This window comes from Sebastes umbrosus, chromosome 22 (assembly GCF_015220745.1).
Source record: "Sebastes umbrosus isolate fSebUmb1 chromosome 22, fSebUmb1.pri, whole genome shotgun sequence".
NCBI classification, from domain to species: Eukaryota; Metazoa; Chordata; class Actinopteri; order Perciformes; family Sebastidae; genus Sebastes; species Sebastes umbrosus.
Window position 1 is genome coordinate 13214043 of NC_051290.1, and position 20340 is coordinate 13234382.

Below are 20340 nucleotides of genomic sequence, written 5' to 3' on the forward strand. Positions count from 1 at the left end.
TTTATGTGCTGTGAGCATGCTAATCTATTTTTTTATTTATTTTCATGTGTTTCTACAGAAACAAAGCTTTGAAAGTATTTTCCAGACTAAATCATTCAGTGGAGACAACATGGTGTACTGCAACAAATGTAAAAAGAAAACAAATGCAAAAACTGTGAGTTTTGACCTTAAGAACATAAACTGTATTCCAGGCCAAATTTTATACTGGGCTCAACTGAAAATGATGTAGGATAGTGAGATAATACATCAGAGGATAGTGTTTAATAACCTTCCTTGTGCTATTTAGGGATGTGAGATGGTGGAATTTCCTCAGATTTTGACTCTACTCCTCAAGAGATTTGACTTTGACTACAACACCATGTCACATGTCAAATCAGACCGCTGTGTGGATGTGCCGCGTACATTACAGAGGAAGGTAAGGGGAAGTAACTCTGAATGGTGTTCCTTTTGTTTGCTTTAAAGGTATCTTCACATATGTGACCGTGTTCTTCATTGTAGAACAACAAGTACAAACTGTATGGGATGGTGAATCACGTGGGCAGTCTACGAGGTGGACACTACACAGCCACCATCCTGTTAAATGAGGACAAAACCTGGTATGAGTTTGATGACGCTCACGTCAACAAGGTGAGGCAGATTTTACTTCATCTATTCCATGATATACATTCAAGAAAGATCAGACATTAAATGAAAATGCATTAACATTGTTTGATTTGTTTTTGTTGAATGGTGCAGGTTAAAGAACAACCATTTGCACAAAACAAGCCTTACAAGTAAGTTTGAGAAAATCAATTTTATTTGATTTTAATAATCTGAGATATACAGTATATTGCATTATCCAGAAATTTTGACTGTGTGCTGTCATCTTTCTGTTGTTCTATGCAAACAATAACTTCAAATTTATTGTTCACCAGATCCGGGACTGTATATATGCTCATGTACAGAGGTAGGATTACAAAAATACATGAATAAATCTTTTAGGCTATGACTGTAATATTAGCAGATCATTGCTATTTTTTTTTTCTTCGCTTCAAAGCCACAGTCTCAGATTCCCTGTGAGACCAATTCAGAGCCATGCCACTAGCATGGCTAATAAAAATGAATTGACAAGCCAAATATAAAAACATAGGAATATTTAAGTATCTTCTTCCAAAGGCACATTACTCGGGTGTAGACATTTAGACTTGTTCCAGGGAGTAAATTATGTCAAGGAAAATATTTTGTTCTTACTGAAATTGATAGTGATACAGATAATTACTGAATATATAACTCTTCTTCTACTTCAAATACTCAGTGTCTCGGACTGAAACAGACGGGAAGGAAGGAGATCAGGCTGGAGATCTGGAAAGCAACAAGGTAGAACACAAAAGAAAGTCAGAGAGTTCAAACTTCAACATTAACAAATATGAGACTCCAACTGCCTTATCTCAAACCTAGAGAGACAGAACTAGATATTAACTGTTTTTGAGACTTTTTTACTGTTGTATTACATGTTTGTCTGGAGAAATTAATTCCTGTTTTACTTTTCCACCAGGTTCTGCCCAGAGAGAATCTAAGAACACGGTTTTACATTGTTATTTCCCTGGTTGTTGTAATCTTATTGTTGTTGTTATTTTTTTGGGTTTTGGGTTTTATTTAGGTTAACTAACCTTTATTTAAGGACATGTCTCTGTTGGCCCTTATTTTGGCTTAAATGGGTTCAAAAATGTAAACCATCATCTTAGCAACCTTATATCAAAATAATCAAGAGTATAATTGTTCGATAATTAAGAATCAACTTTGCCTAATAAATATTGTCTTCCATTTATTAAACCAGATACAAATGTTATGGTTGACCATCAATAAAGTACAGGTGTATGATTTTTCAGTATTACATTCTACTGCAATATATTGATTCAATGTCATAAATCACACACCCGAAAATCAAGGGCACAAAATCAAATGTATATGCATGTGCATACATATTGTAGCTGTGAGGTTGTGGTAAATTTCAATGATGATCAGAGAATGTTTCACTTATTTTATTTTGTTTGAAAGTTTCTCATTCTAAAGATACTGATGTACATTAGCTTTCTTTGGATGAATTTGAAATATAAACCAACATTTAAAAGATTAAAATGTCATTTTTATTTTGATAATAGCTGTGTTTCCCACATTTCCCATTATCCTTTTCAACTACATTGGACCAGGTGTTGCTGCACTGAGCTAAAGGAAAAACTGGGGGGAAGATTTTCAAAATGTGTTGGGGAATGTCACAACTATTCGTTGTAATTGTTGTTGTAATAGAGAAAAGAAAAAGGAAAAAAGCATGAATGTGTGGATTTCTATGATTTTATTGAGTAATGATAAGGTTTCTAAATAGATTCTGAAATCAAAATTAACTTTTTCCAAGAACAAGTGTTAGAAATTGTTTCATGTCTACCATAACCCTGATGAGCTCAGAGAGGAGCCAAGGGCTCACCGGGGCCCAATCTGCACTCAATCAGTGCTCTTATAACTAAGAGGGGAGGAGAAAGAACCGTTCTCTGTTTGTCCTGCTACCAGCCAGACCTCTTCATTCGTATGTCTAATGTGAGTCATTCATTAAGGTTTATCACTTTGATAATGCCATGTCTTTGTCTGTTCACTTTATGACTAAATTCCCATGTTTAACTGGAATATTGTTTTTAGATATTCTCTGGCTTTGAGTTGGTAATTATGATTACAATGAGTAAATGCATGTGCACTGCTGTTAATGTAATGTATCTCCCTCTGTTTGTGTATTTAATGCAGATACACCATTTGATGATGTTAAAGGGGAGGTTTATCTAAATAAAGTACCTTTTTGGTGGAAATATCTGTCTTTCTGTCCCTAATTCTGGTTACCTCATGTTCGATACTTGAGTGTCCCTCTCCAGTCCTTGCTGATTTAGATCACCTGAACAACAAGTTTCATTTTGTAGATGTAACATTATCAGTATAGCTCAATACACATTATAATATGATATAATTATACTGTATAATACATCAATTGGCATTCACAGTACAAGCATGTCAGCATCTATCCTAAACTGTCAGCAAAAACAAGGTCATAATTAGGTGTGTTTATGGCTCATCTTATCTATATTGTTTTAATACAAGCCATAATCAGTTATCTTCTGCACATATCAAGAAATCAATATTTTTATATCTATGACTAAACAGCCTGAACCTCTTTGCACGTCAACAGGTTATGAAGGTCACTGTGACTCCTTTTGGTTATCCAAATCTGACTTAACCATGATTCAGCAGTTCCACATACATTTCATCAATATTTCTACTACATCTTTTTCATATAATCTGTTTTTTGTGCAGTGGTGGAAGAAGTATTCTGATGCTTTACTTGAGTAAAAGTACTATTACCACTCTGTAAAAATACTCCATTACAAGTATAGTTTCTTATAATACCCGTATCTTCACTCTGGCTTTATTACTGAGCTTACTACAGCCAGTCTTAAAGACAGTAATGCAGGTTTCAGAGGTTTCTGTTCAGTTGCTTGATGCATTCTGTTCTGTTATGTTTCAAGTGTATGAACAATATGGTCATTTAGAAGGAGAAACGTATATGTGGTTTTCTACTGCCTTCACCTCAGCTGAAAGTTTAGAGGAGCTACTGAACATAACTGGTCATAGGCAGTTGCTGACTCAGGCTATCTGAGGGGCAGCAGCAGCAAGTTTTCTACCATGTAGGGCAGCCTATGGCACTGCATCAGATTTTGCACCCAGGGTGCCCTTCCAGTGGAGAAAATGCGACGCAGTGCCGTATAGGCTGCTCTACTTACTAGAAAACTTTCTCTGTGCTGGTACCCACTGCATGCAGCTGGTGCCCTTTTTATTTTGGGCTTTAGTTTTGGCCTGAGTCTGCCACTGCCCTAGCCTAGGCTAGAGGGCACTTTATCATGTGTTCTTGCACACCGTAGAGGGCACTTGTTTTATTTTATGTTCTTATGTTATGTTTTATACCATAGGGACATCCAAGAGGACATTTCTGCAGTGTTTTTTCAAACATGGGGGCACAAAGTAGGTGTAAGTGGTAATCAGCCTGTACATGTAAAGCACGTTTAAGATTTCAGTCTTGACCGAGTCAGTAGCAGCTGAGCTTGTTGTAGGTTGATATGTCTTATTATATTGATCATACTGTTTATCCTGCTGTATTATCATCTTAAATCCTAGTAAATATCAGTTGTTCTTACTAAACATTAATGTGCATGTAAGCAGTCACTTGCATGCACGTATCCAGGGCAGCCCCCACTTACTGAATACGATCCTGCGTGCATGTCAGCGTCTATCCTAAACTGTCAGGAAAAACAAGGTCATAATTAGGTGTGTTTATGACTCATCTCATCTCTATTGTTTTTATACAAGCCATAACCATTTATGTCCTGCACATATCAAGAAGTCAAGAGTTTTATATTTATGACTAGACAGCCTGAACCTCTTTGCACGTCAACAGGTTATGAAGGTCACTGTGGCTCCTTTTGGTTATCCAAATCTGACTTAACCATGAGTCAGCAGTTACACATACATTTCACCAATATTTCTACCACATTTATTCATATTATCTGGTTTTTGTAACTCCTCCTCTTTGCAACGCTCTGCATTGCTGCTAAAATATCAATAATTTAGTTTCATAATTGAGTTTCAAATACTATGTCATAAGACATGTTAATAACTACAATTTTGATATTGAAGTAGAAATTGTCTATGTAAATATTTAAATTGTGGGAAGAAGGAAGTAATTCTTGTGGTATGATATTGTTCAAATTTTTATTTGCAAAACAACCAAAAAGAGACACAGAATGACTAAAAGAGACACAAAATGAACCAAAAAGAGACACAAAACAACCACAAAGAGATGCAAAATGATCCAAAAGATATCTCTTTGAATCTGTGGCTTTTGTTCTTATTGTATGTAGGAGGGGTAGGGGCCCTTCACATGTCTGTGCCCAGGGTCCCATTATCTTATAATGCATCCATGGGTTTTATTTCTTAATTTGTCTACTTGTCTGCTGTACCCTAAGCCATTTAACGCTAAATGATTATGGGAGACAACCACACTATTAGATCATGCAAACACAATACAGAAAGGTCACAGTGACAGTGCACAATGATACACTTACTGACTTCACTAGAGGACTAATACAAAAAAGGAAGGCGTACGGCATTAAGAAAGAAAGAAAGCAAGAATGAAAAACAAGAGAAAAAAACCTGTAAGAACTATTGGGAAGACTTTTAAGATCAATTCAATAAAGTTGATTGAAGTTATCAAAGTTTTGGCTCATAGATTTTAGACTCTTTTTAGGGTTGCTCAAGCAAATAACTGTCATGGCCATTTTCAAAGGGGACCCTTGACGTCTGACCTCAAGATAGGTAAATGAAAATGGGTTCTATGGGTACCCACGAGTCTCCCCTTTACAGACATGCCCACTTTATGATAATCACATGCAGTTTGGGTTAAAAACCATGCAGTTTTTTGAATGCAGTATAAATGTGTTTATAAGTGTGTTTTCATTTACATAAATAAATGTCAACTATAAGTTAATGCAGAAAAGACAGAAATTGGTGCAAAAAAATTCACCAGAATGCAGGAAATTAAGTGTTTGACGCTCACAATTTCCTGGGGGTGGACCTCCAGACCACCTGCTTAATATATGCCCCCCCTCAAAAAAAAACAACCAAAAAAACCCCGAAACGTATGCCCTTGACTGTACACATGTCACATTCTCATTATGCACAAATGTCCCCCCCTTTCTGAACCTTATTTTCTAGTTTCATAACATCATGATCATCATCATGTTCCTAAGCGGGAGGGCAGACAGCTGGCAGCTGTAAAACAAACGAAGGTAAGACTTGTGTTTTATAGCCTCCACTAACGTTACTGGTTTCATTACATGATCACCAGTCTGGGTAAGCATTACATTTCTATCTCTATTGGCTCACTGCAAAACAGCATTAAATAGACAGTTTGAATGCCATTTGTTGTCAACTATGCAGATACAGACTTTATTTTGTGCTTTCCTAAGTAGGCTACAGAAGTGTATTGCATTTATCAAAGGTCATTAACTTTTCTATATCGCAATTATGTAGAAACTATGTCATCTCGTAATTCTATAGTAGGCCCAGACTATAGTCTTTCTCATAGATACTCGATTATTATCACAAGATAAGAATTATTTTCCAATGAAACGTTTCCATTTTCTTTTGCTTTCTTCTTTATATTCAGCATATCTTCAGAAAACAGTAGGCTAAACAACCGGCACCTCCAAATCTACAAATACACAAGGTATTTAAGGTTTAAAGAAAGTTTTGAGTTTGTACAATGGTGTTTTGTTTGTTTTTATGATTTCTTTATTTTGTATTTGTTTTGCTGGATAGTAAACAGAAAATCGAGGAGTCATAAAATGTGTATTGTGGATAAAATGGATCATATTGTAAAGACAACATACCAGCCAGAGGAACAGGTCATGACATAAAACTGAAAAATGTGTTAAATGATAAGCAGAAATGTAAAGGCATAGGTAAATATGTGTAAAATGAAGGCATAAACAACAAGTTGGAAGAAACAACAAGTTGGCCAACACTATAAAGTATAGTTTTAAATATTTATATTATATTTGATTTTTGCATTATAATAAGAGACCACACCTCTAGACCTAATGTTAAACAGCCACCACAAAAGAATTCTACATTAGTAAGACTTTCGATCATTTATCAATTTTAATGTTCGCCTTCCTCATTTATTTCAACCAAATGTTTTATGTTTCCAAATCTTTGACTGTAAATTATTTTTTGTATAAAATCAAATGCTGAACTTGATGCACGAAAGAGGGATCATTTTCTTAGGTCTTTGAATTTGCTGTTGTTTTTTTCAGGTAGTGCTCACCTCTCTGAAATGCAACAGGGGAGGTGAGAACATAAGCTATCACTTTAATATTAACATATTTTTGCTGAATTTATTACTGAATAAATTACTCTTCCTTTAAACCCACAGCTTCTAAGAAGCTCAGTGTGAGCACATCAGGAGGTCTGACAGACAGACACATAAAAATCTAAGTCTATAAAGTCTAAAAACCGAGACAATACTCAGTCCAGCATCCCACAAAAAAATCATAATTGACAATTTGTAAGAATTGAATAAATTAAACAAGATGATGCTCCCTTTGATCTTAGAGAAAAATAAAATAAAACATCAAAGTACTCTATTGTTAAAAGAGCTAAGGATAAATCAAGTTTATCTATTAGAATATTATTTTAAAGTTTGATTCATTCAGATTTTGGTTTTGCTCAATAAAGGACCGGTTGTTCAATTGTGACAATAATTCATTTTTTGTTTGACATCAGGTACAGTACAGTATCTGCTGCACAAATGAAAAGAAAGCGGGGATCAAGTAAGTATTAGGCCTATATATTCTCTGATATGTAACTAATCATGTGAAGACCTGAGTACAAGTCAAAGTACATTGGTTGGCAATATAGTTCTAATGTAAATAAAGTATAGTGGTAGACCTGTATTTTTGCTTCAACAACCTGTAATAACATATTTGGAAACCTACTGTAAGTGTGAAAATTAGATGTCTTTGCTTATATGAAGATATGGTCTGCTGTCACTACCATATATGGGCAAATCATTGTGTAAATAAGAAAGCACATTGATGAGCCATAAATATGACCTGTTTTTTTTTTCTCCAGTGATAGGCTACCAATTAAATAACAATTAACCATAACTGAATGGAGATTTTGTAATGACGTAATGTCTCTGTGTCTTTCTTTGCATTAAGGGAATTGGCCACAGAGACTTCATGGTCTGCGTAATCAGGGAGCCACGGATTACCTCAACAGTGTCCTGCAGATTCTCTTCATGACACCAGAGATCCATAAAAGGTTTGAAACAGCTGCTTTCATCTGTACAAAATATAAGTACACGGAGAGCAACCTAAATGTAAACAACATATTAAGAGGAAACATTATATTATAATGTGATTTGGCATTTCAAACTCCATCAGTGAGCATATTAAGACAGAGTAAGCAGTCACTATTCACTGAGAAACTACTTTCTCCCTAAAGGTTGATTCCAGGTTTACCAACGGATGATAAACTGAGAAACATCTTTAAAGGCCTAAAGAGAAATACATGTGGAACAGAAGACATCACAAAGAGTTTGGAGATTACAAATGGTAATCTGGACAGTCATAAATAAGATGAAAACATTTAAACATCAAGGGGCAATCAATAACAAAGTCAAATAGTAGTAAATTAAGTAAAATGTTTCGCTTAAATTTATATATTAGATACAATTTAATCTATCCCTTTTCAGTTCGTGAACAACGTGATGCTGCTGAATGCCTGGAGATGGTTTTACATAAGATCAACCCACAGGCCTCTAAGGTGAGCACTTGTGAAATTTACAATGTTATTTACAGTTGTACAAATCAGACAGCTGTGTGATGATAGACATGTTTATGCTAAGGTTTTCCAAGGACAGCTGACATACACAACAAAATGCTCCAAAGGCCACAGCATCAATGAAGAGACGAATCCATTCTGGACTCTTCCACTGTCACTAAAAGATACCCATGATACAGCCTACAGCGTGGTAAGCATCCAAAATTCAGAGTTGTAGTTTAGTATTTTTATGTGCTGTGAGCATGCTAATCTATTTTTTTATTTATTTTCATGTGTTTCTACAGGAACAAAGCTTTGAAAGTATTTTCCAGCCTAAATCATTCAGTGGAGACAACATGGTGTACTGCAACAAATGTAAAAAGAAAACAAATGCAAAAACTGTGAGTTTTGACCTTAAGAACATAAACTGTATTCCAGGCCAAATTTTATACTGGGCTCAACTGAAAATGATGTAGGATAGTGAGATAATACATCAGAGGATAGTGTTTAATAACCTTCCTTGTGCTATTTAGGGATGTGAGATGGTGGAATTTCCTCAGATTTTGACTCTACTCCTCAAGAGATTTGACTTTGACTACAACACCATGTCACATGTCAAATCAGACCGCTGTGTGGATGTGCCGCGTACATTACAGAGGAAGGTAAGGGGAAGTAACTCTGAATGGTGTTCCTTTTGTTTGCTTTAAAGGTATCTTCACATATGTGACCGTGTTCTTCATTGTAGAACGAGAAGTACAAACTGTATGGGATGGTGAATCACATGGGCAGTCTACGAGGTGGACACTACACAGCCACCATCCTGATCAATGAGGACAAAACCTGGTATGAGTTTGATGACGCTCACGTCAACAAGGTGAGGCAGATTTTACTTCATCTATTCCATGATATACATTCAAGAAAGATCAGACATTAAATGAAAATGCATTAACATTGTTTGATTTGTTTTTGTTGAATGGTGCAGGTTAAAGAACAACCATTTGCAGACAGAAGACCTTACACGTATGTTTGAGAAAATCAATTTTATTTGATTTTAATAATCTGAGATATACAGTATATTGCATTATCCAGAAATTTTGACTGTGTGCTGTCATCTTTCTGTTGTTCTATGCAAACAATAACTTCAAATTTATTGTTCACCAGATCCGGGACTGTATATATGCTCATGTACAGAGGTAGGATTACAAAAATACATGAATAAATCTTTTAGGCTATGACTGTAATATTAGCAGATCATTGCTATTTTTTTTTTCTTCGCTTCAAAGCCACAGTCTCAGATTCCCTGTGAGACCAATTCAGAGCCATGCCACTAGCATGGCTAATAAAAATGAATTGACAAGCCAAATATAAAAACATAGGAATATTTAAGTATCTTCTTCCAAAGGCACATTACTCGGGTGTAGACATTTAGACTTGTTCCAGGGAGTAAATTATGTCAAGGAAAATATTTTGTTCTTACTGAAATTGATAGTGATACAGATAATTACTGAATATATAACTCTTCTTCTACTTCAAATACTCAGTGTCTCGGACTGAAACAGACGGGAAGGAAGGAGATCAGGCTGGAGATCTGGAAAGCAACAAGGTAGAACACAAAAGAAAGTCAGAGAGTTCAAACTTCAACATTAACAAATATGAGACTCCAACTGCCTTATCTCAAACCTAGAGAGACAGAACTAGATATTAACTGTTTTTGAGACTTTTTTACTGTTGTATTACATGTTTGTCTGGAGAAATTAATTCCTGTTTTACTTTTCCACCAGGTTCTGCCCAGAGAGAATCTAAGAACACGGTTTTACATTGTTATTTACCTAGTTGTTGTAATCTTATTGTTGTTGTTAATTTTTTGGGTTTTGGGTTTTATTTAGGTTAACTAACCTTTATTTAAGGACATGTCTCTGTTGGCCCTTATTTTGGCTTAAATGGGTTCAAAAATGTAAACCATCATCTTAGCAACCTTATATCAAAATAATCAAGAGTATAATTGTTCGATAATTAAGAATCAACTTTGCCTAATAAATATTGTCTTCCATTTATTAAACCAGATACAAATGTTATGGTTGACCATCAATAAAGTACAGGTGTATGATTTTTCAGTATTACATTCTACTGCAATATATTGATTCAATGTCATAAATCACACACCCGAAAATCAAGGGCACAAAATCAAATGTATATGCATGTGCATACATATTGTAGCTGTGAGGTTGTGGTAAATTTCAATGATGATCAGAGAATGTTTCACTTATTTTATTCTGTTTGAAAGTTTCTCATTCTAAAGATAGTGATGTACATTAGCTTTCTTTGGATGAATTTGAAATATAAACCAACATTTAAAAGATTAAAATGTCATTTTTATTTTGATAATAGCTGTGTTTCCCACATTTCCCATTATCCTTTTCAACTACATTGGACCAGGTGTTGCTGCACTGAGCTAAAGGAAAAACTGGGGGGAAGATTTTCAAAATGTGTTGGGGAATGTCACAACTATTCGTTGTAATTGTTGTTGTAATAGAGAAAAGAAAAAGGAAAAAAGCATGAATGTGTGGATTTCTATGATTTTATTGAGTAATGATAAGGTTTCTAAATAGATTCTGAAATCAAAATTAACTTTTTCCAAGAACAAGTGTTAGAAATTGTTTCATGTCTACCATAACCCTGATGAGCTCAGAGAGGAGCCAAGGGCTCACCGGGGCCCAATCTGCACTCAATCAGTGCTCTTATAACTAAGAGGGGAGGAGAAAGAACCGTTCTCTGTTTGTCCTGCTACCAGCCAGACCTCTTCATTCGTATGTCTAATGTGAGTCATTCATTAAGGTTTATCACTTTGATAATGCCATGTCTTTGTCTGTTCACTTTATGACTAAATTCCCATGTTTAACTGGAATATTGTTTTTAGATATTCTCTGGCTTTGAGTTGGTAATTATGATTACAATGAGTAAATGCATGTGCACTGCTGTTAATGTAATGCATCTCCCTCTGTTTGTGTATTTAATGCAGATACACCATTTGATGATGTTAAAGGGGAGGTTTATCTAAATAAAGTACCTTTTTGGTGGAAATATCTGTCTTTCTGTCCCTAATTCTGGTTACCTCATGTTCGATACTTGAGTGTCCCTCTCCAGTCCTTGCTGATTTAGATCACCTGAACAACAAGTTTCATTTTGTAGATGTAACATTATCAGTATAGCTCAATACACATTATAATATGATATAATTATACTGTATAATACATCAATTGGCATTCACAGTACAAGCATGTCAGCATCTATCCTAAACTGTCAGCAAAAACAAGGTCATAATTAGGTGTGTTTATGGCTCATCTTATCTATATTGTTTTAATACAAGCCATAATCAGTTATCTTCTGCACATATCAAGAAATCAATATTTTTATATCTATGACTAAACAGCCTGAACCTCTTTGCACGTCAACAGGTTATGAAGGTCACTGTGACTCCTTTTGGTTATCCAAATCTGACTTAACCATGATTCAGCAGTTCCACATACATTTCATCAATATTTCTACTACATCTTTTTCATATAATCTGTTTTTTGTGCAGTGGTGGAAGAAGTATTCCGATGCTTTACTTGAGTAAAAGTACTAATATCACTTGGTAAAAATACCCCATTACAAGTATAGTTTCTTATAATACCCGTATCTTCACTCTAGCTTTATTACTGAGCTTACTACAGCCAGTCTTAAAGACAGTAATGCAGGTTTCAGAGGTTTCTGTTCAGTTGCTTGATGCATTCTGTTCTGTTATGTTTCAAGGGTACGAACAATATGGTCATTTAGAAGGAGAAACATATATGTGGTTTTCTACTGCCTTCACCTCAGCTGAAAGTTTAGAGGAGCTACTGAACATAACTGGTCATAGGCAGTTGCTGACTCAGGCTATCTGAGGGGCAGCGGCAGCAAGTTTTCTACCATGTAGGGCAGCCTATGGCACTGCATCAGATTTTGCACCCAGGGTGCCCTTCCAGTGGAGGAAATGCGACGCAGTGCCGTATAGGCTGCTCTACTTACTAGAAAACTTTCTCTGTGCTGGTACCCACTGCATACAACTGGTGCCCTTTTTATTTTGGGCTTTTGGCCTGAGTCTGCCACTGCCCTAGCCTAGGCTAGAGGGCACTTTATCATGTGTTCTTGCACACCGTAGAGGGCACTTGTTTTATTTTATGTTCTTATGTTATGTTTTATACCATAGGGACATCCAAGAGGACATTTCTGCAGTGTTTTTTCAAACATGGGGGCACAAAGTAGGTGTAAGTGGTAATCAGCCTGTACATGTAAAGCACGTTTAAGATTTCAGTCTTGACCGAGTCAGTAGCAGCTGAGCTTGTTATAGGTTGATATATCTTATTATATTGATCATACTGTTTATCCTGCTGTATTATCATCTTAAATCCTAGTAAATATCAGTTGTTCTTACTAAACATTAATGTGCATGTGAGCAGTCACTTGCATGCACGTATCCAGGGCAGCCCCCACTTACTGAATACGATCCTGCGTGCATGTCAGCATCTATCCTAAACTGTCAGCAAAAACAAGGTCATAATTAGATGTGTTTATGACTCATCTCATCTCTATTGTTTTTATACAAGCCATAACCATTTATGTCCTGCACATATCAAGAAGTCGAGATTTTTATATTTATGACTAGACAGCCTGAACCTCTTCGCACGTCAACAGGTTATGAAGGTCACTGTGGCTCCTTTTGGTTATCCAAGTCTGACTTAACCATGAGTCAGCAGTTACACATACATTTCATCAATATTTCTACCACATTTATTCATATCATCTGTTTTTTGTGCAGTGGTGGAAGAAGTATTCTGATGCTTTACTCGAGTAAAAGTACTATTACCACTCTGTAAAAATACTCCATTACAAGTATATTTTCTTATGATACCCGTATCTTCACTCTGGCTTTATTACTGAGCTTACTACAGCCAGTCTTAAAGACAGTAATGCAGGTTTCAGAGGTTTCTGTTCAGTTGCTTGATGCATTCTGTTCTGTTATGTTTCAAGGGTACGAACAATATGGTCATTTAGAAGGAGAAACATATATGTGGTTTTCTACTGCCTTCACCTCAGCTGAAAGTTTAGAGGAGCTACTGAACATAACTGGTCATAGGCAGTTGCTGACTCAGGCTATCTGAGGGGCAGCGGCAGCAAGTTTTCTACCATGTAGGGCAGCCTATGGCACTGCATCAGATTTTGCACCCAGGGTGCCCTTCCAGTGGAGGAAATGCGACGCAGTGCCGTATAGGCTGCTCTACTTACTAGAAAACTTTCTCTGTGCTGGTACCCACTGCATACAACTGGTGCCCTTTTTATTTTGGGCTTTTGGCCTGAGTCTGCCACTGTCCTAGCCTAGGCTAGAGGGCACTTTATCATGTGTTCTTGCACACCGTAGAGGGCACTTGTTTTATTTTATGTTCTTATGTTATGTTTTATACCATAGGGACATCCAAGAGGACATTTCTGCAGTGTTTTTTCAAACATGGGGGCACAAAGTAGGTGTAAGTGGTAATCAGCCTGTACATGTAAAGCACGTTTAAGATTTCAGTCTTGACCGAGTCAGTAGCAGCTGAGCTTGTTGTAGGTTGATATGTCTTATTATATTGATCATACTGTTTATCCTGCTGTATTATCATCTTAAATCCTAGTAAATATCAGTTGTTCTTACTAAACATTAATGTGCATGTAAGCAGTCACTTGCATGCACGTATCCAGGGCAGCCCCCACTTACTGAATACGATCCTGCGTGCATGTCAGCGTCTATCCTAAACTGTCAGGAAAAACAAGGTCATAATTAGGTGTGTTTATGACTCATCTCATCTCTATTGTTTTTATACAAGCCATAACCATTTATGTCCTGCACATATCAAGAAGTCAAGAGTTTTATATTTATGACTAGACAGCCTGAACCTCTTTGCACGTCAACAGGTTATGAAGGTCACTGTGGCTCCTTTTGGTTATCCAAATCTGACTTAACCATGAGTCAGCAGTTACACATACATTTCACCAATATTTCTACCACATTTATTCATATTATCTGGTTTTTGTAACTCCTCCTCTTTGCAACGCTCTGCATTGCTGCTAAAATATCAATAATTTAGTTTCATAATTGAGTTTCAAATACTATGTCATAAGACATGTTAATAACTACAATTTTGATATTGAAGTAGAAATTGTCTATGTAAATATTTAAATTGTGGGAAGAAGGAAGTAATTCTTGTGGTATGATATTGTTCAAATTTTTATTTGCAAAACAACCAAAAAGAGACACAGAATGACTAAAAGAGACACAAAATGAACCAAAAAGAGACACAAAACAACCACAAAGAGATGCAAAATGATCCAAAAGATATCTCTTTGAATCTGTGGCTTTTGTTCTTATTGTATGTAGGAGGGGTAGGGGCCCTTCACATGTCTGTGCCCAGGGTCCCATTATCTTATAATGCATCCATGGGTTTTATTTCTTAATTTGTCTACTTGTCTGCTGTACCCTAAGCCATTTAACGCTAAATGATTATGGGAGACAACCACACTATTAGATCATGCAAACACAATACAGAAAGGTCACAGTGACAGTGCACAATGATACACTTACTGACTTCACTAGAGGACTAATACAAAAAAGGAAGGCGTACGGCATTAAGAAAGAAAGAAAGCAAGAATGAAAAACAAGAGAAAAAAACCTGTAAGAACTGTTGGGAAGACTTTTAAGATCAATTCAATGAAGTTGATTGAAGTTATCAAAGTTTTGGCTCATAGATTTTAGACTCTTTTTAGGGTTGCTCAAGCAAACAACTGTCATGGCCATTTTCAAAGGGGTCCCTTGACCTCTGACCTCAAGATAGGTAAATGAAAATGGGTTCTTTGGGTACCCACGAGTCTCCCCTTTACAGACATGCCCACTTTATGATAATCACATGCAGTTTGGGTTAAAAACCATGCAGTTTTTTGAATGCAGTATAAATGTGTTTATAAGTGTGTTTTCATTTACATAAATAAATGTCAACTATAAGTTAATGCAGAAAAGACAGAAATTGGTGCAAAAAAATTCACCAGAATGCAGGAAATTAAGTGTTTGACGCTCACAATTTCCTGGGGGTGGACCTCCAGACCACCTGCTTAATATATGCCCCCCCTCAAAAAAAAACAACCAAAAAAACCCCGAAACGTATGCCCTTGACTGTACACATGTCACATTCTCATTATGCACAAATGTCCCCCCCTTTCTGAACCTTATTTTCTAGTTTCATAACATCATGATCATCATCATGTTCCTAAGTGGGAGGGCAGACAGCTGGCAGCTGTAAAACAAACGAAGGTAAGACTTGTGTTTTATAGCCTCCACTAACGTTACTGATTTCATTACATGATCGCCAGTCTGGGTAAGCATTACATTTCTATCTCTATTGGCTCACTGCAAAACAGCATTAAATAGACAGTTTGAATGCCATTTGTTGTCAACTATGCAGATACAGACTTTATTTTGTGCTTTCCTAAGTAGGCTACAGAAGTGTATTGCATTTATCAAAGGTCATTAACTTTTCTATATCGCAATTATGTAGAAACTATGTCATCTCGTAATTCTATATAGGCCTAGACTATAGTCTTTCTCATAGATACTCGATTATTATCACAAGATAAGAATTATTTTCCAATGAAACGTTTCCATTTTCTTTTGCTTTCTTCTTCATATTCAGCATATCTTCAGAAAACAGTAGGCTAAACAACCGGCACCTCCAAATCTACAAATACACAAGGTATTTAAGGTTTAAAGAAAGTTTTGAGTTTGTACAATGGTGTTTTGTTTGTTTTTATGATTTCTTTATTTTGTATTTGTTTTGCTGGATAGTAAACAGAAAATTGAGGAGTCATAAAATGTGTATTGTGGATAAAATGGATCATATTGTAAAGACAACATACCAGCCAGAGGAACAGGTCATGACATAAAACTGAAAAATGTGTTAAATGATAAGCAGAAATGTAAAGGCATAGGTAAATATGTGTAAAATGAAGGCATAAACAACAAGTTGGAAGAAACAACAAGTTGGCCAACACTATAAAGTATAGTTTTAAATATTTATATTATATTTGATTTTTGCATTATAATAAGAGACCACACCTCTAGACCTAATGTTAAACAGCCACCACAAAAGAATTCTACATTAGTAAGACTTTCGATCATTTATCAATTTTAATGTTCGCCTTCCTCATTTATTTCAACCAAATGTTTTATGTTTCCAAATCTTTGACAGTAAATTATTTTTTGTATAAAATCAAATGCTGAACTTGATGCACGAAAGAGGGATCATTTTCTTAGGTCTTTGAATTTGCTGTTGTTTTTTTTCAGGTAGTGCTCACCTCTCTGAAATGCAACAGGGGAGGTGAGAACATAAGCTATCACTTTAATATTAACATATTTTTGCTGAATTTATTACTGAATAAATTACTCTTCCTTTAAACCCACAGCTTCTAAGAAGCTCAGTGTGAGCACATCAGGAGGTCTGACAGACAGACACATAAAAATCTAAGTCTATAAAGTCTAAAAACCGAGACAATACTCAGTCCAGCATCCCACAAAAAAATCATAATTGACAATTTGTAAGAATTGAATAAATTAAACAAGATGATGCTCCCTTTGATCTTAGAGAAAAATAAAATAAAACATCAAAGTACTCTATTGTTAAAAGAGCTAAGGATAAATCAAGTTTATCTATTAGAATATTATTTTAAAGTTTGATTCATTCAGATTTTGGTTTTGCTCAATAAAGGACCGGTTGTTCAATTGTGAGAATAATTCATTTTTTGTTTGACATCAGGTACAGTACAGTATCTGCTGCACAAATGAAAAGAAAGCGGGGATCAAGTAAGTATTAGGCCTATATATTCTCTGATATGTAACTAATCATGTGAAGACCTGAGTACAAGTCAAAGTACATTGGTTGACAATATAGTTCTAATGTAAATAAAGTATAGTGGTAGACCTGTATTTTTGCTTCAACAACCTGTAATAACATATTTGGAAACCTACTGTAAGTGTGAAAATTAGATGTCTTTGCTTATATGAAGATATGGTCTGCTGTCACTACCATATATGGGCAAATCATTGTGTAAATAAGAAAGCACATTGATGAGCCATAAATATGACCCGTTTTTTTTTCTCCAGTGATAGGCTACCAATTAAATAACAATTAACCATAACTGAATGGAGATTTTGTAATGACGTAATGTCTCTGTGTCTTTCTTTGCATTAAGGGAATTGGCCACAGAGACTTCATGGTCTGCGTAATCAGGGAGCCACGGATTACCTCAACAGTGTCCTGCAGGTTCTCTTCATGACACCAGAGATCCATAAAAGGTTTGAAACAGCTGCTTTCATCTGTACAAAATATAAGTACACGGAGAGCAACCTAAATGTAAACAACATATTAAGAGGAAACATTATATTATAATGTGATTTGGCATTTCAAACTCCATCAGTGAGCATATTAAGACAGAGTAAGCAGTCACTATTCACTGAGAAACTACTTTCTCCCTAAAGGTTGGATCCACATTTACAAACGGATAATAAACTGAGAAACATCTTTGAAGGCCTGAAGAGAAATACATGTGGAACAGAAGACATCACAAAGAGTTTGGAGATTACAAATGGTAATCTGGACAGTCATAAATAAGATGAAAACATTTAAACATCAAGGGGCAATCAATAACAAAGTCACATAGTAGTAAATTAAGTAAAATGTTTCGCTTAAATTTATATATTAGATACAATTTAATCTATCCCTTTTCAGTTCGTGAACAACGTGATGCTGCTGAATGCCTGGAGATGGTTTTACATAAGATCAACCCACAGGCCTCTAAGGTGAGCACTTGTGAAATCTACAATGTTATTTACAGTTGTACAAATCAGACAGCTGTGTGATGATAGACATGTTTATGCTAAGGTTTTCCAAGGACAGCTGACATACACAACAAAATGCTCCAAAGGCCACAGCATCAATGAAGAGACGAATCCATTCTGGACTCTTCCACTGTCACTAAAAGATACCCATGATACAACCTACAGCGTGGTAAGCATCCAAAATTCAGAGTTGTAGTTTAGTATTTTTATGTGCTGTGAGCATGCTAATCTATTTTTTTATTTATTTTCATGTGTTTCTACAGAAACAAAGCTTTGAAAGTATTTTCCAGACTAAATCATTCAGTGGAGACAACATGGTGTACTGCAACAAATGTAAAAAGAAAACAAATGCAAAAACTGTGAGTTTTGACCTTAAGAACATAAACTGTATTCCAGGCCAAATTTTATACTGGGCTCAACTGAAAATGATGTAGGATAGTGAGATAATACATCAGAGGATAGTGTTTAATAACCTTCCTTGTGCTATTTAGGGATGTGAGATGGTGGAATTTCCTCAGATTTTGACTCTACTCCTCAAGAGATTTGACTTTGACTACAACACCATGTCACATGTCAAATCAGACCGCTGTGTGGATGTGCCGCGTACATTACAGAGGAAGGTAAGGGGAAGTAACTCTGAATGGTGTTCCTTTTGTTTGCTTTAAAGGTATCTTCACATATGTGACCGTGTTCTTCATTGTAGAACAACAAGTACAAACTGTATGGGATGGTGAATCACGTGGGCAGTCTACGAGGTGGACACTACACAGCCACCATCCTGTTAAATGAGGACAAAACCTGGTATGAGTTTAATGACGCTCACGTCAACAAGGTGAGGCAGATTTTACTTCATCTATTCCATGATATACATTCAAGAAAGATCAGACATTAAATGAAAATGCATTAACATTGTTTGATTTGTTTTTGTTGAATGGTGCAGGTTAAAGAACAACCATTTGCACAAAACAAGCCTTACAAGTAAGTTTGAGAAAATCAATTTTATTTGATTTTAATAATCTGAGATATACAGTATATTGCATTATCCAGAAATTTTGACTGTGTGCTGTCATCTTTCTGTTGTTCTATGCAAACAATAACTTCAAATTTATTGTTCACCAGATCCGGGACTGTATATATGCTCATGTACAGAGGTAGGATTACAAAAATACATGAATAAATCTTTTAGGCTATGACTGTAATATTAGCAGATCATTGCTATTTTTTTTTTCTTCGCTTCAAAGCCACAGTCTCAGATTCCCTGTGAGACCAATTCAGAGCCATGCCACTAGCATGGCTAATAAAAATGAATTGACAAGCCAAATATAAAAACATAGGAATATTTAAGTATCTTCTTCCAAAGGCACATTACTCGGGTGTAGACATTTAGACTTGTTCCAGGGAGTAAATTATGTCAAGGAAAATATTTTGTTCTTACTGAAATTGATAGTGATACAGATAATTACTGAATATATAACTCTTCTTCTACTTCAAATACTCAGTGTCTCGGACTGAAACAGACGGGAAGGAAGGAGATCAGGCTGGAGATCTGGAAAGCAACAAGGTAGAACACAAAAGAAAGTCAGAGAGTTCAAACTTCAACATTAACAAATATGAGACTCCAACTGCCTTATCTCAAACCTAGACAGACAGAACTAGATATTAACTGTTTTTGAGACTTTGTTACTGTTATATTACATGTTTGTCTGGAGAAATTAATTCCTGTTTTACTTTTCCACCAGGTTCTGCCCAGAGAGAATCTAAGAACACGGTTTTACATTGTTATTTACCTAGTTGTTGTAATCTTATTGTTGTTGTTATTTTTTTGGGTTTTGGGTTTTATTTAGGTTAACTAACCTTTATTTAAGGACATGTCTCTGTTGGCCCTTATTTTGGCTTAAATGGGTTCAAAAATGTAAACCATCATCTTAGCAACCTTATATCAAAATAATCAAGAGTATAATTGTTTGATAATTAAGAATCAACTTTGCCTAATAAATATT

At 35.6% G+C, this 20340-nt stretch overlaps 1 protein-coding gene and 2 long non-coding RNA genes across 3 annotated transcripts; all 3 read left to right on the top strand.

Moving 5' to 3' along the window:
- Positions 1-8071: 8071 nt before the first annotated feature.
- LOC119481416 lies at positions 8072-8606 on the top strand. The gene is made up of 3 exons (XR_005205183.1): positions 8072-8192; positions 8333-8403; positions 8486-8606. It is a non-coding gene; the product is annotated as an uncharacterized LOC119481416 (long non-coding RNA).
- A 136-nt stretch (positions 8607-8742) lies between these two features.
- Positions 8743-9383, top strand: LOC119481293 (ubiquitin carboxyl-terminal hydrolase 47-like). The gene is made up of 3 exons (XM_037758069.1): positions 8743-8801; positions 8934-9062; positions 9146-9383. Exons 1-3 carry the CDS (start codon positions 8757-8759, stop codon positions 9332-9334), a joined length of 363 nt encoding a protein of 120 aa, XP_037613997.1. The 5' UTR covers positions 8743-8756; the 3' UTR covers positions 9335-9383.
- Positions 9384-18023: 8640 nt separating this feature from the next.
- On the top strand, positions 18024-18514 carry LOC119481486. The gene is made up of 3 exons (XR_005205202.1): positions 18024-18090; positions 18231-18301; positions 18384-18514. It is a non-coding gene; the product is annotated as an uncharacterized LOC119481486 (long non-coding RNA).
- Positions 18515-20340: the final 1826 nt, after the last annotated feature.